The 15,164-nt window shown below is 42.6% G+C and overlaps 1 protein-coding gene and 1 pseudogene across 1 annotated transcript; both read right to left on the reverse strand.

Annotated features, from left to right (window-relative positions):
• Positions 1–238: 238 nt before the first annotated feature.
• LOC101827459 (protein angel homolog 2-like) lies at positions 239–1,506 on the reverse strand. Its single transcript, XM_040736507.1, has one exon. It carries the CDS (start codon positions 1,436–1,438, stop codon positions 266–268), a length of 1,173 nt encoding a protein of 390 aa, XP_040592441.1. The 5' UTR covers positions 1,439–1,506; the 3' UTR covers positions 239–265.
• A 5,835-nt stretch (positions 1,507–7,341) lies between these two features.
• LOC121136292 lies at positions 7,342–11,668 on the reverse strand (annotated as a pseudogene).
• Positions 11,669–15,164: the final 3,496 nt, after the last annotated feature.

The raw sequence follows: 15,164 nt of genomic DNA on the forward strand, positions 1-15,164 counted from the left end.
AATCCCAGCACCAGGGAGGCAGAGGCAGTCAGATCTCTGTGAGTTCAAGGCCAGGCTGGACCGACAGCCTCCAAAACAATACAGAGAAACCCTGTCTCGTACAAAGCAAAAAAAAAAAAAACATTGTAAATTTGTTTCTTCCAATCTGTTTCAAGCATATAGCAAATCCTGAACCCCACAGCAAAAAAATGGACAGCATGCAAACAGTTAAAAATATCTTTACAGCCTTCAAGTAGACAGGAAATTGTATAAATGAGCAACAGAGTCAGAGTTCCAGCCTAAACTTAGCCAGTAGAGGCAGGTGGTCTGAAGAGTTGTGTTCATTGGGAGGTCCATTCACAGTCCACAGGTCTTGTTCTGTAAGAAGCGACAGTCTAGCTAGAAGTTTCAAGCCCCCAACCAAAGCATCTTCAGCTCCTGGTCCCCTCGCAGCGTCCTCCTTCTCTGCAGAGTAGAAAATGTAATCAACAGTTATGGCGCTTTGGGAATGGCAGGTGGTCACCTCTGGAAGGCCCGTGTCGGGAAGGTAGTGAGAATAGACAGAGGACAAGCTGAAGTGGTGATGGAGACGTGAAGACACGTTTTCAGCTGCCATCAGACCCTCTGTCTTCTCCTGCTGTGCTTCCGCCAGATCACTACCGCTGTCTGTCTTTTCTACTCTGGAAACCTGCGGTGCCTCATATACACAGTTCTGAGAGATGCCTAGGTTTGGGGGCCAAATTGGAATAGATAAAATTCTCTGTCCCCGTGAAGACTGTTCCTGGCCAGATACCTTTCCAATCGCAAGTCCTTCATAATTCAGCTTTCCTTCCTTTATGAAACTGTAGAGTGGAGAACCAGGAACAGAATTAAAGTCACCACATATGACGATGGGACAGAAGCTACCGTCTTTCTGATGGGCCACACTGGAAATCTCTGCAAGCAGCATTGCCAATTGGGTGAGCTTAATATCTCCTCGCCGTGGGCTATACAGCAGATGTGTGTTAGCTATGCAGATGGAGGGGGAGGCTGCACGTGGGACGCTGGGCTGCAGGAGTAACACCAGTCCAATGTTGTCCAAGTCCAGCAGAGGGATGACACGGCGGCAGAACTCCACCGGGTTTACTGACAGGAGTGAAAATCTGGAGTGTTTGAAACAAATGGCACAGCCGTCGGGTTTCCTTCCTGTCTTCATCTTATATTCACAATGATAACCCAGTGATTCCAGACTTGGCTTGATATCCGTTCCATAATGGTCTTCTTGAACTTCCTGCAGACAAAGCACATCTGCATCAAAATGCTTGATTTCCTTCAGAATATTGGGGAAGCAGAAGCTACAGTGTAACACTGGGCGCCGGCAGTGTCTGTAGAGATGCGAGTTGTCTTCCAGTAAATCTTGTGAGAGTATATTGTAAGACATCACTGAAAAGTCAAACTTTTCCCCACTGTCCTCGCACATGGAGGCAATGTTTTTGTCTTCTAGGTCCTTCGTTTTTTCTTTATTATGGCCACATAAATACTCCCAATTCCTTTTTATTGTTCCTCTGCAGATCCTCCAACGGTGTAGTCCAATCTTGACCCAAACTCTTCAGAGGATAAGGAAACATGGAGTACCGGCCTTGCCCCGCCACACAGCGGCCATAGCCCATCCTCACACAGCGCCACGTCTCCATCTTGGCTGTCTGCGTGAGTCCAACGCCCAGGCCCGCGGCTGCGCCTGAGCCCCGGATGCTCGCAGGGCCCCGCCAGATCCCCATCGCTCCGGCTCCGGCCCGGCTCGGCTAGGCTTGGCTCGTGCTCGGGTCCGGATTAAAACATTTTAAAAGATTGCTTGACAAAAATTGCATATATGTATGGCATTTTAAATGACACTTTGAAATTCATATATATAAAATGGTGAAATCAGGCTAAGTAAGCCAATAATCTCATATAATTGTTTTTGTAGTGAGACATTTAAAATTGTAGTGATTTTTTCAAGTATATGATGCTACTATAGTTACTGTGTCATACATTAGATTATTATATGTGAACATTTTGTTCTCTTTAAAAAGTCAATTAATGTTTGGTGCTTAGGATCAACCAAGGAACCAACACATGCTCTGTACCACTGAGCTATTCCTCCCTCACAATTATGAACTTAGATAAGCATAAGAAAATAGTGGACTAGAGGTGTATATCAGTGCAAGATCACTTGCAACTTGAGGTCCTGAGTTTTGCTCTCAGAGCTGCAGGGAGTGGGTCTTGGGGGTAGACAACAGAAAATACGGGAGTCATTTTATGGGTTGTACATTCAAAAGCATCGTGGCTTCTGTGATTATAGAGACACAGGCAAACACCAGTCTCTTTCAGGTTATTAGCATTCTCTCTTTTTATAAGAATTGTTTTTACTTTATAGTGATTTTTCTTTCTGGTTTTCTGAGACAGGATTTCTCTGTCCAACTACCCTAGCTGTCCTTGAATTCACTTGTAGACCAGGCAGGTCTGAACCTCACAGAGATCATCCTGCCAGTCTCCTCAGTCCTGAGATTACATGTGTATGCTATCATCCCTGGCTCTGTTTTATAGTGTTTTAACTGATTGTAAGTATGTGAACTGTTTGTGTGGCTGGTTCCTGAAGAGACCAGAAAGAGGGCTCCAGATTCTTTGGAACTGGACTTATACAGATTGTTGTAATCCTTTATGTGTTCAATGTGTTTTGAACCGTGATCCTCAATAAGGATAGCAGATGCTCTTAGATGCTGAGCCAGTTCTCTAGCCCAATTATTGGGGATCTTTTAATGAACCCCCTTTCAAATAACTAGCATAACTTTGGGTATCTGTCACTGTTCCCTGTGATTCTCAGATTGCAGTAGTTTGGCAGGTACCCAGAGAGACAAGGTTTATTAAAACATTTGCTTTGTAGGAAAGAGGTACCCCGACTTTATCATCTTCAGAAAACAGTGCATGAAGAGAGATATCTATTAGAATTTTTATTTAACACTATTTTATTTTATATTTAAATTAGAAACAAGCTTGCTTCCAAAGTCAGTGTCAGCTCCCTCTCCCTACCCTCCATGCCCACTCCCTCTCCCAACCCCCTTAGACCCCCATCCAATCCCCACTCCATTATCTATTAGAATTTTTGTGATTATTATTTATGACAGCAAAGTTCTCAGAACAGTATTTGATGTGAATGGACTGAGGAAATGAAGTATGTGCTGATTTATTTGGTAAATCAAATTTATCACATGGATGATAGAGTGCTATGATCCCAGCACTCAGATAGCTGAGCCAGGAGGAAAAAGAGTTAGAGGCTCTCAAAGCATACACAAGGATTCCCTGTCTGGAAAAGTAAATTAAAGGCTTCAAAATTTCTGATTCCTAGGCACCTCTTAGGAGAATAACCTCACAGAAGGAGAAGTGTACCCAGAATCTATGTGTTACAAAGTGAGTTTAAAAACTTGTGTGTGGGAGGCGGGAGGGGATGTTTGTGTGCATGTTTGCCAGTATCCATAGAGGTCAGAAGAGCATTCCGTTGGATCCTGAGTTACATGTAGTTTTGAGTCACCCAATGTGGGTGCTGGAATCTGGAAAAGCATGAAGTGCTATTAACTCCTGAGTCATCTTCCCAGGCCTGTGAATCTGTATTTTTAAAGAATGTTCTCAGGTGAGGTATTCTTATATAACAGATATAGTAGGATCCCCTAACAGGTTAGATTGTCACAATGTTGAGGACAGTTATAGAAAAATGGTAAATAACATCAAATATACACAGAAAAGAATAAACTAGTACATTGAAAAATTATATAAATGTGTCAGGAAATATTTTACTTACTTACAAAATCCATTTTATGAAACTGACACCTGAAATTTTTTCCTCTTCATAACAAAGAGCAGTAAACTTTGCATCATGGATCTGTATGCATTTTTTCAATGCATGAATCTGTGAGAATTTGATGTTCAGTGACATTGTAGTGACTCCATTCACATCTAGAACCTTACTATGGATAATTTGAAATAGAAACATCTTAAGAGAAGCTGCTACTTCCCAAGTTGACACTGACAAATAGGTTCTGTGTTACGTTACTAGCTTCAGTTTAGTGCAGGACCTGCTTCATATTTGGATGTGAAAACAGTACTTATTGCTCTTGGTGTTTGTGTGTGTGTGTGTGTGTGTGTGTGTGTGTGTGTGTGTGCCCACATAGTCATCCAGAGGCTTTCATCTTAAGCAAGTTTTTATTCTCTGTTTGTTCTAGGCTTGCAGCTGGAATCAAGGCCAGGAATTCTGGAGGATCTGTCCCCATAGACAGGTGTTGTTCTCATCTGGGCATCCTGGGTGCAGGATTTGAGGAGTACTCCCCTGAAGCAGAAGGAGCATCTGGCCAGAAATGTCAATCCATTTCCATCACTGAAAAAGATTCAAGGAAGAAGGCAAGACCTGTTAAGTGAGATGCTACCCTCCTGTCAGTGCACCTCTGCACTTAGGTCCCTACAGCAGTAGTGAAAGCATTCCTATGATCTCTGCTTGAGCCACAGATTTTCACAACAAAGACAAGTATGTGAGTTGAGCTCCAGGTCTAAACATGTGCAGTTAAATCTCATGGGATTTTAGGTATGTACCAAACCATACCTTGATTCTCACATGGCCTCTTAATCAAATTATGCTTGGAGACTTGGAAATCCACATGTTCAGGAAGAAAATGATTCCACTGGGAACAGTGCAGCATTCATTTAGTTCCAAAACTCTTGTGGCAGAATAACAGGCAGTGTTTTAGGCAGAGGCAGAGCAGAGGCAATGACAGGCATATTAATGTGAGTTCAAGGCTACCCTGATGCAACATAGTTATGGTATATCAGTCAAGAAAATAAAAGCATGTTATCAATAAATGGATTCATCTTCCTATATTTCACCCTGTGAAATGTCAATGTGTAAGAAACTCTGAAACTTTTATATCCTAGCACAGCAGAGTTGAAGGTTTAAGGACATGCCTGAATGGAGGAAATCTCCAACCACTCCAGAAATACTGGCAGGATATGCCAAATGGTCTCTCGGGGAAGGAAAGATTTAATTGTCAGGAAAAGGAGTTACATGAGGGTATGTGTTAGAGAACTGGATGAAATCTTTGCTACTGATACCTCAGAGGATTAATATGTGGATTATTTACAATTAGATAACATATGTAAATCATGAGAAATAAGTTAACCCTCTTAGTAAAGGAGCAATAAAACACAGTCCTCACAGATTTGCTGAAAAATGAGAGTGTTTAGGAGGCATCAGGAAAACACCTAGTGAACTTGCTTGAGCTGCCAACCAAGGCCAACTTCAAATGAAATGGGAAACACCACTGATAGAATACTATGCATATAATCTGCTGCTGTGTATGGCAAGTTTTCCAGAGTGATTGGATACCAGTATGGAGGGTCCTGCAAATCCCAAAACTGCCCTACCACATGGTTCATGTACACCTCGTCAACGAAATCAATATATTTATTAAAGAGGTACTTGCCCATCAGTGTTGATTGCAGCACTGTGTGCAGAACATTAGTGAACCAAGGATGGTGTCCCACACCATTGTCAAGAGTGAGGGAGACATGATATACATAGAATGTGAAGTCCTTGCAGCCATAGTGAAAATGAAGTTGTGTTGTTTGTAGTATTCAGATCCACCTGGGGCTCGATGAGATGGCTCAGTAGTTAAGGACACTCTATGTTCTTGCAGACCCCAGGCTGAAGTCAGAGGACCTCATGATGGCTTTCAATGTCACTGAATTCCAGAATTCAGAGAATTGGTGTCCTATTCAGTCCTCCTTGTGCAATCCACAAATGTGTTACATAGCAATCCAGGGGAAAGACACACACACACACACACACACACACACACACACACACATACATACACACACACACGCACACAGACAAAATAAATTAAGATATTAAATGGATGCTTTCAAAAGTGGATATAAATTCAGGTAAACATAGTAATTAATTTAAACCATTCTCAGAAAGAGAGTCACCCAAAGTTATGTTCACATCAAGCTAGGTGTTGATTATGTATATCTGGAATAGTGAAATTGCAGGAAGACTTCTGTCCCAGACTACTAATGATTAAAGGGCTGGAGTGAGAGGTTCAAAATGGGAGATAATGTGGTAACAGCAGGAGTGTGGTCACTATAGAGCATAAAATCTGGGGAATATACCATGTTTAGTAACTAGTGTAATGAAAATAAAATTATGGAGAGTAATTTTGTCACCACCACTGCTTTTGGCTAATTGCTTTGACATTAAGTAATAACTTGCAGGGATTTAACACACAGGATGTATTTATGTAACATCTATTCTTGCTTTGGCAATATAGATTAATGATAGCCAAGTTATGAGGAAAGTCAATGGATGAAATAAATGACTTTAGTTTCTATAGTCAATTTTAACGTCTTCAAGTATTTACAAGCATAGAAACTATCTGTGCATTTATATATAAACCCAGACATGTACACATTAATCTACTTACCTATGTATGCACTTACATGTGTATATATTCACAAGAGCATTTAAACATCAGACATATCTGTGTGTCTATATGTATATCACAGCTTGTGTATGATGTCCAGCACGGCATTCGAAGGCTTGGCCAGCACTTAAATTGCATAGCCATAATATTGAACAATTTCCATTTCATTTTCCCTATGAAGGAAAAACATGCAGTTTGTCCTGAGAGGAGCACTTGGCAGCATTCTGTCACTCCCGTTGAGCCCAGCTCTTCATGGCCTCCCTCTCTGGCCTCTGCTCTGCTCTGATGGGCTGTCTAATTTCCTCCATGGAAGTGGTTGGCGGCTGAAGTCTGGCAGCACATATTGGGTTTGAGGTTTGGGAGTTGATGGGGCCTTGTTCCTGGCAGCAGAGACAAGCTCCCTCTGGAGTGAAGGATGAGATGATGCTCTATAGGGGTCAGGCCCAGGGACAGCTGGCCAAGGGCTTGTGCAAGAATGGAAGCTGTTGGTTATGTTATGTCATTTGGCTCTGTTGGCAGTCAGCACTGTTGTCTTTTCAGAGGCCGCCAAGGATTTGCTGGCAGGAGCTGCTTGGGATGACTTGAGTGTTGTAGATGGAGCTGAGTGGAAATGTGGCCTCACAGTGATAGCTGCAGTGGACTTGCCCGAAGTCAGGGAGAGAATCATCCTGGGTAAAGGTATGGCTTCAGGCTTGCCCAGGTCTGGGAAGGGGAGAGGTACTAACTTGACCTTTCCAGGTGGGGGCAGCTTGCACAGGGAGGGAGGTGGACACTCTGTGTTATCACTGCTCTCTGGTCTCTGAGCATTGCCCAGGGATTTAGCAGCCCCTGGTTCATCACATGGCACATCCTACAGTGATGTGGTAGTTGGCCCTCACATGAGATCTTGGTTGCTGCTGAAGTTTGACAGAGACTGAAAGTAGGAGATGCCCGTTTTCTTGTCACTCTTCTTTCCCAGTAGGTGAAAGGCCTGCACGGCCTCCAGCATGTGCATGCTAATGTGAATTCGAGGCTTCTTAAAGCTGTCCTGCCTGAGCTCAGGTGGATTCCTCTTCCTCTTGGTCTTGGGGATGCTGAGCTTCTCTTCTACCTTGATTCTGGGACAAGATGGCTTCAGATCTCCAGTTTTCTTGGTTTTATTGTCTTTGGTCTTCTTGGTCTTGTCTTGGCCATGTGCCCTAGATATCCTGGGGTGGCTGTGAGAAGATTTCTGATCTGTGCTATCCAAGTGCTTTGCCATGGTGTCAAAAGTCCGTTCACTGACTGTAGCAATTCCCACAACCTCTTCTCCCTCCAACAGGACCTGGCACTGGGTTCTGGGCTGAGGAGCTCCATGAAGCACATCAGAGGCTTTCTGGTCTTTCTTTTTCACCTCTTTGTTTGATAAAATGCTGCTGCTGGAACTTTCCTGGTTCTCATCCCTCTTGAAGACTCTGGGGTTTTGTGCTTGTGTTGCTGGGGGATCTTCCAATTGGACTAGGTCAGTGAGGGAGTTTAAGAGTTGGGGAAGGTGAATGTCTGACACAAGTGTAGTCATGTCTTCAAAATCAATGCTGGACACCATGGCACTCTGCAGATTCCCTCTGTTTCCTAGACCAAGACTAGTGCTTCCCAAGGTGGTAATATCTGAACCTAGCTTTTGCCTCAGGCTTCCATCATCAGAGTAGTTCAGGGGCTGCTGCGTGCTGGGGTGTGCTAAGGGGAGCAGTGGTGAATCTTGGTTTTCTTTAATGTACTCATAGGTCTTCCTAGGCATGGATGGGTCAGCAGTCATCTCATCCATGTTGTTATTCTCTGTTTGTCCCAGGAGCTGGAGGCCATGTCAGGAATCCTGAAGGACTTTGGATAGGGGCAGTTAATGAGCTATCCCCAAAGACACATGGTGTCATTATCTGGCCATTCTGCATGTAGGCATTGCAGAGGTCTGGACTCTGCAGTAGACAGAGTATCTGGTCTGAAAGTGTCAATCCCAGGGCCATCTCCATGTCCACCACTGAAAAAGAGTGAAAGAAGAAATCACCGCCTGGTGAGTGAGATGAGTGAGCTGCTCCCCTCCTTGCTGTGCACCTCAGCACTGAAGCCCCTACAGCACTAGGGCGGGGCTTCCTGTTAGCTCTGCCTGAGTGAGAAGTGCATCACCTCTGTGTGGATACACATAGTACTGTTCAGTTGTTTCTGGTGACCATATGATGTCATGTCTTCTTAGATGTTTGTGTGTTCCTTTGTGTTTGTATGGTGTGTGCATGCATAGTGACCACTGCGAGTTTACAGAGGTAGGTCCCTTGTCCTTTGGTCTTCCATCACCCCTCCCCTTATCTTTGGAACAGTGTTTCTCCTTTCCTTGGAATTTTGCTCTTATGTGGGTCGTCTAGTGTAATGGTTCCAAAATTACATGTGTCTTTCCTTTATCTTGTTTCAGTTTCTGTCATTACTACTATGTCCCCAGAAAGCTCAGTTTTTCTAGGAGGTTAAGTATCACACCCAATGCCTCCCTCCTGACAATTTCTAGAACCCTGAATTTCCTCCAGCCCCACATTTCAGAGACTTCTTATAAGTTACATGAAAATGAGTTTAAGGGGGGTAGAATCTGTGGACTGTAGGGTAACTTTCTCTCATTATTGAGACTGAAGATGGGGATGGTGAGCCAGAGGCAAAGCTATACTCTCGGGATTCCCATTCTTCCTCTGTGTGGGAATCTACTGAAAGATCATACTCCTTGCCCTCCTGGCTGTACAAACCTTGAAGTCTGGTGTCTGGCATGGCTCGAGCAGACCTGGGATTAGAGATGGCAGAGGTAGAGGAAGGTAATGGGACATTCCTTGGCTGAAACTCCTTGGAAACCATCACTGTCTCTGGTTGCAGGGCAGAGGGCTGAGTTACAGAGTGGGGCACAGCATCATTGTCCTGCAGGCACCACCTGATTTCCCCAGGTATCAGGGGTCCCAGTCTGTTGGGGTCATAGTAACAACCTGGCTGTCTGCCTGGTGGGAAGGTGTCAGGCTGTATCCTTGATTATGTATATGTGGCAGTGTTGCCTGGATAAAGCTGGCAAACACTGCTGGGCAGGAAGAGACTAATGCATTGAGATCTAAAATATTGTCATACTGGACTGTCATGTACCAAGAGGAGTGTGTGGTGCTCTGGTCAATGACAGTTACAGTGAAGTGCTTCCTATGAGGTCCCACAGGAGAGCACCTGGATAGGAGTTTGCCGGTGTAGAGATCTGGTTCTGGTCAGTCAGTGCAGTCAGCATGTGTATGCCAGCTCGTTGGGAAAGGGAGGCACTGTCCATGAGCTGCTGGCAACAAGTGCTGGGGTCTGATGGCAGGAGCCATGCAGAACTCACAGCTGGGGCAGAGACCCTGGAGAAGTTGCACACACTTCCTGCTGAGGGGTGGAATTCCTCAACACAGGCACAGAGGGCCTCAGAGCACATTCTGTCCCAAAGAAAGGTGCACATTGGAAACTATCTGTAGGAAGCAAGAGACAGTGGGAAAATGGTGAGATGGAAACTTTGTAGTTTCCTGTGAAGAGCCATGTTGTGGCCAGTTTATCTTACCTGGGAGAGTCTATCATCCATGCTCCTTCACATATCACAAACAAATGGATTCAGAGTGATTCTTGGTACAGGATATGATGGCACTCATTAGATGAGATGCCTTTCATTCCTGTGTGGGCATGGAATTCTAGATGTTCTGTTTTAACCCTTGCTCTGGTATAGACAACATAGTTTTTTGCCCTGCTGTGCCTGCTGTGATACTTCCTCACATCTGTGTCCTAGGTCAGAAGTGTTTTCAAATAGGAGAACCTTAGACAACTTCTCAAGCCTTGTCTACATTATCACTGTTCTGTGCATATCTTATTCTACTTAGTGAGCTAGAGAACAGTCTGGCCCTGACTTCCACAGATCAGCCTTCCTCTGCCTCCAGAGTGCTGGTGTCATATGTACTTCCCATGCCTACCATGCTTGTCTCTACACTGAGGTTCCTTCATGATATTATGCATCTAGAACTTCATGGAAAACTAATGTAGTCAGGTAATATTCCATTCCTCCTCTAGCTCCTCCTATTCCCTTCCCAATCTTTGTATCATCTGTGACCTCTTAATAGTTTTATAGCCATTAATCACATATCCGTATAAGACTTCACGAATACAACCTGCTGAAAATGTTTGTTGTTGTTTGGAGTTATTTCGAGTGACCTCTTCAGATTGCTAATGAAGTGAGGGGTTTCATCTCTGAATAAGGTTTTCTCAGTTTTACTGTCTGTTAATTTGGCTCTTAAAACAGTTGCTGGGGAACTGCTAATTTCTGATGACTTTTCTGGTGAGGAATCGCACCAAACTTTCACATGTCATTTGTCATTGTGCAGGAAACACCTGGCTGTGGAGTGTTCAACCCCAGCAGAGAATATCCTACAGGAATTGTTACATGAGAGTTGAAGAGTGCTGCCAAAGATGGGATGAAGGGAGTGTAAGGTCATGGACCAGAGGAGAATAGTATTTCCTTTATGTGACTGGGAACCTATATCTAGAACAACCTTAACAGTCTGGTTGACTAAACATGGTTTGGTAAATATCAATGACATGTGCTTTCGATTTAAATCTATGGCTATCTGCAACTTTCTGTTCCAACTTCCTTTGTGTACCTCAGGGTCATCTCTGAAGTTGTTACTTTTTTATCTATATTTTCTAACCCTTCATACTTTGTGTTCTCCTTTTTTCCATTTCCCATGTGTCTCCCTTCCATGGAAGAGCCTCAATGTTCCTTTGACTACAATACCTGCCTTACGAGAACCCACAGCTCAGTTAGCCTCTCTCACTTTCCTTCATGTAAATCTAGAGATATCCAAGTAACTCAACATATGGCAGTTATTCCCTGTGCATATTTTATTATCCTTTTGGTGATTGTGGGTTTAGACCAGTATAGAACATGTCAGTGTGAACTGACCTTCATCCTGTCAAGTTCTACAGGCTGAAATTAGGTGTGTGCCACCATAACTGGCATGAGCCTTACGTTTAAACAACCTGATTTTGGAACAAAAGCAAGAAACAGTAGTGGAGGGAAACTGTCCGTTTTGCCAGATCTCTGCACACCTTCTTCATGTTCTTGTATCTCTTGAGGCCAACACCATCAAAAATGACCCGGTTTAATTCCTTGTTCACTGACCTGTAAGGTCTCGACAGTGAAGACACCAGAGCATAGTGACAGAACACAGTTGAAAGCAAAATGTATGTCCAAAGTCACATACATACTGTCAACTAAAGCTAAACTTGACATTCACCTCGAGATATCTATGTCAGCATCAATATTATCCCCATTCAATAAAGATTTAAATGTATACTAAAAATAAGAGGAGGAATGTTCAAAAGACATATTTTAAAGGTTCATTCCTTACCTGATACGGTCAGTGGGAGAGTATCATCAATCCACAGTACAATGGATGAAGAAAAATTGGCTGTATTTGTCTAATCAGCAGACCTCAGAGGCAAATGTGTCCAGTATGACACAGCACTCACTGTTAGGATCTAAATTTGTTTACAGGCATCACCATGGAAACAGCAAGATACTACCAGGCAGCATCCAGTTGACATTCCAAGCTAAAGGGTGAGATTCGATGGAGAAGATGCCTGGAGACCAAGAGTAGCCATGGAGTCTGAGGTGTGGGCTAGTGAAAGGAGGTGATTATGGCATGGGAATCCCACTTCTAATTGACTTTAGCCTGTGCTATCATGGCACTGCTTTTCTGAGGTTAAGTGATGAAGCTGTGCATCATGTTCATACGATGTGCCCCATAAGCACACACTGTAGCTACCTTCAGTTGTCTTTTTCAAGAAGTAAGAGCCCCCAGATTGAGGGAACTCAGGTGAGAAAACCATTCAGGTGGTCAGAGTTATGAGCTGTCAGCATGCGTCCATGACCCAAGGAAGAGATCCTAGGGCTCTTTGCTGACTGTTTTAATGGGCAAATTCAAGTTCCATGAGTGCACCTGGGATATTGGTCGCCAAAACTCTACTCCTTGGCTTTCATCTCCCATAATTATTCCTTTCTCTGTGCCAGCCCTGGCTGGACTCACACTTCTCTTGTCTGCTTTTCAGTCCTTCTTGATAGGGTCTCACTTTCTTGTACCATCTAGACCCTGCAAACATTCCTCATGTGTGATATCACTATGAACTTTCAGAAACAGTGGTCTAATGTTCCTTGTGGATATGCTTGAAGTTGGATGCTTCTCGTAGAATACAAAACTGAGAAACTTATATGCAGGCTGGCTGCCCATGTTCCCTCTTTCATACTTTTGTTGCTCTTCTGATACACTGACCTCTGGATCTTTTCTCTCTGCCTCATGTTCTGTTTTCCCGAGGTAAGCTTGTCTCTTTAGTTACTGTTCTGGAAGTCAGTGTGTTTCACAATCAGATTTCGGGGGCATGGACATTACAATTTTCTTTGCACCCTTCTTAATATATTCAAAATTATAGTGAGCCAGTGAATCTTGCTGCTTTCTCTCTTCATCCACAGTACAATGAGTGTGACAGTTAGAGTAGCCTCTTCTTCCTTGCAACCACCTCTGTAGAATTCCTGGCTCCCAGGATTCTGTACCATGCTTGGGTCTGAGACCAGCATAAACATAGAGTGGAGCACCAGCAGGAATAAGGCATTTGTTGATTCTGGGTGCAGGATTCCATGAAAGGAGCAATGTAGGTGTTTTGATTTATATATGAAAAAGAAATACCCATTTCCCATCTCATTGTATGTTCACACACAAGAAATTGTCTTGTGATTTGTTGAAATATGGGTGGATCTTGTGTCTTTCCTCATTTTGTTTAGTGTTGTATCACCTCTTTCTATCACTCCCTGGTAGGTTCATGGAGTGTATCCTGGCATGGGTGTAGAAGACATTTATATTCATTCCTCTTTGTAAGTGCCACACAAGCGCTAGCTAATGTCCCAATGTCTAACAGTCCTTGTTGAAACTGTCCAAGGAACCTCTTTTGCTCTTTTGGTTAGCATTACCCCAAGGTATATTATGTTGTTTGTGGCAATTGTAAAGGGTGCTGTTTCTCTGATTTCTTTCTCAGCCCTTTTATCATCTGTATATAATAGGGCTATTCATTTTCTTGAGTTGATCTTGTATGCTGCCTCTTTGCTGGAAGTATTTATCATCTGTAGAAGTTCCGTGGTAGAGTTTTTTGGATCACTTGTGAAAACTATCATAACATTTTTTAAAGAGTGAAAGTTTCACCTCCTCCTTTCCAATTTGTATCCCCTTGATCTCCTTTTTTTGTAGTATTGATCTAGCTAGAACTTCACGTATAATATTGAAAAGGTATGGAGAGAGTGGACAGCCTGGTCTTGTACCTGATTTCAGTGGAATTGCTTTGAGTTTCCATCCATTTAGTTTTATGTTGGCTGTTGGTTTGTTGTATATAGTTTTATTATGTTTAGGTATGTTCCTGTTATCCCTTATCTCTCCAAGACCTTTATCATGAAGGGGTATTGGATTTTCTCAAAGGCTTTTGATGCATCTAGTGAGATGATCATGTGATTTTTGTTTTTCAGCTTGTTTATATGGTGGATTACATTGATGGGTTTTCAAATGTTAAACAATCCCTTGCAGGTGATTGATTGTTTTCATGTGTTCTTGATTCCAATTTGCCAGTATTTTATTGAGTATTTTTGCATCAGTGTTCATGAGTGATATTTGATTGAAATTCTCTTTCTTGGTTGTGTCTTTGTTTGGCTTGGGTATAAAGGTTATTGAAGTAAAGACACTTCTGCTTCTATTGCATGGAATACTTTGAGAAAAATTGGTATAAGTGGTTCTTTGAATTTCTGGTAGAATTCTGCGCTGAGGTCATCTGGACCTGGGCATTTTTTTGGTTGGGAGACTTTTGATGACTGCTTCTATTTCCATAGGAGTTTTAGGTCTATTTAAATTACTTATCTTTTCTTGACTTAATTTGGCAGGTCATAGCATTCCAGAAAATTGTTCATTTCCTTCATATTTTCGAATTTTGTGGAGTACAGGTTTTCAAAGTATGACCTGAATATTCTATGGATTTCCTCAGAATCCATTGTTATGTCCCTCTTTTTGTTTCTGATTTTGTTAATTTGCATGTTCACACTCTGCCATTTGGTAAGTTTAGACAAAGGTTTGTCTATCTTGTTGAGTTTCTCAAAAAACCAGCTGTCATTGCATTGATTCTTTGTATTGTTTTCCTAGCTTATACTTCATTGATTTCACTCCTCAGTTTGATTATTTCCTGGTGTTTCCTCCTCCTAGGTGCATTTGCTTCTTTATGTTCTGGAACTTTCAGCTGTGCTGGTGATTCTCTAATGTAACTATTCTCCAGTTTCTTCATGTGGGCACTTATTCCTATGAACTTCCCTTGTAGCACTGCTTTCAAAGTGTCCTATAGAGTTGTGTGTGTTGTGTTTTCATTCTAATTGAATTCTAGGACGTCTTTGGTTTTTTATTTGTTCTTTGACCCATGAATGGTGCAGTTGTACATTATTCAATTTCAATGAGTTTGTAGAGTTTCTGCAATTTGTATTTTTAACGCATGGTGGTCTGATAAGATGCATGGGGCTATTCCAATTTTTGTACCTGTTGATGTTTGATATGTTGCCAAGTATGTGTTCGAATTTTGAGAAAGTTCCATGTGGTGCTGAGAAGAAGGTATATTCTTTTTTATTTGGAT

The sequence above is a fragment of the Mesocricetus auratus genome, unplaced genomic scaffold, assembly GCF_017639785.1.
Source record: "Mesocricetus auratus isolate SY011 unplaced genomic scaffold, BCM_Maur_2.0 Super-Scaffold_100057, whole genome shotgun sequence".
Classification (NCBI taxonomy): Eukaryota; Metazoa; Chordata; class Mammalia; order Rodentia; family Cricetidae; genus Mesocricetus; species Mesocricetus auratus.

Coding starts and splice junctions, on each gene's coding strand:
- LOC101827459 (XM_040736507.1), bottom strand. CDS start 1,438: ATGTGCGAGGACAGTGGGGAAAAGTTTGACTTTTCAGTGATGTCTTAC.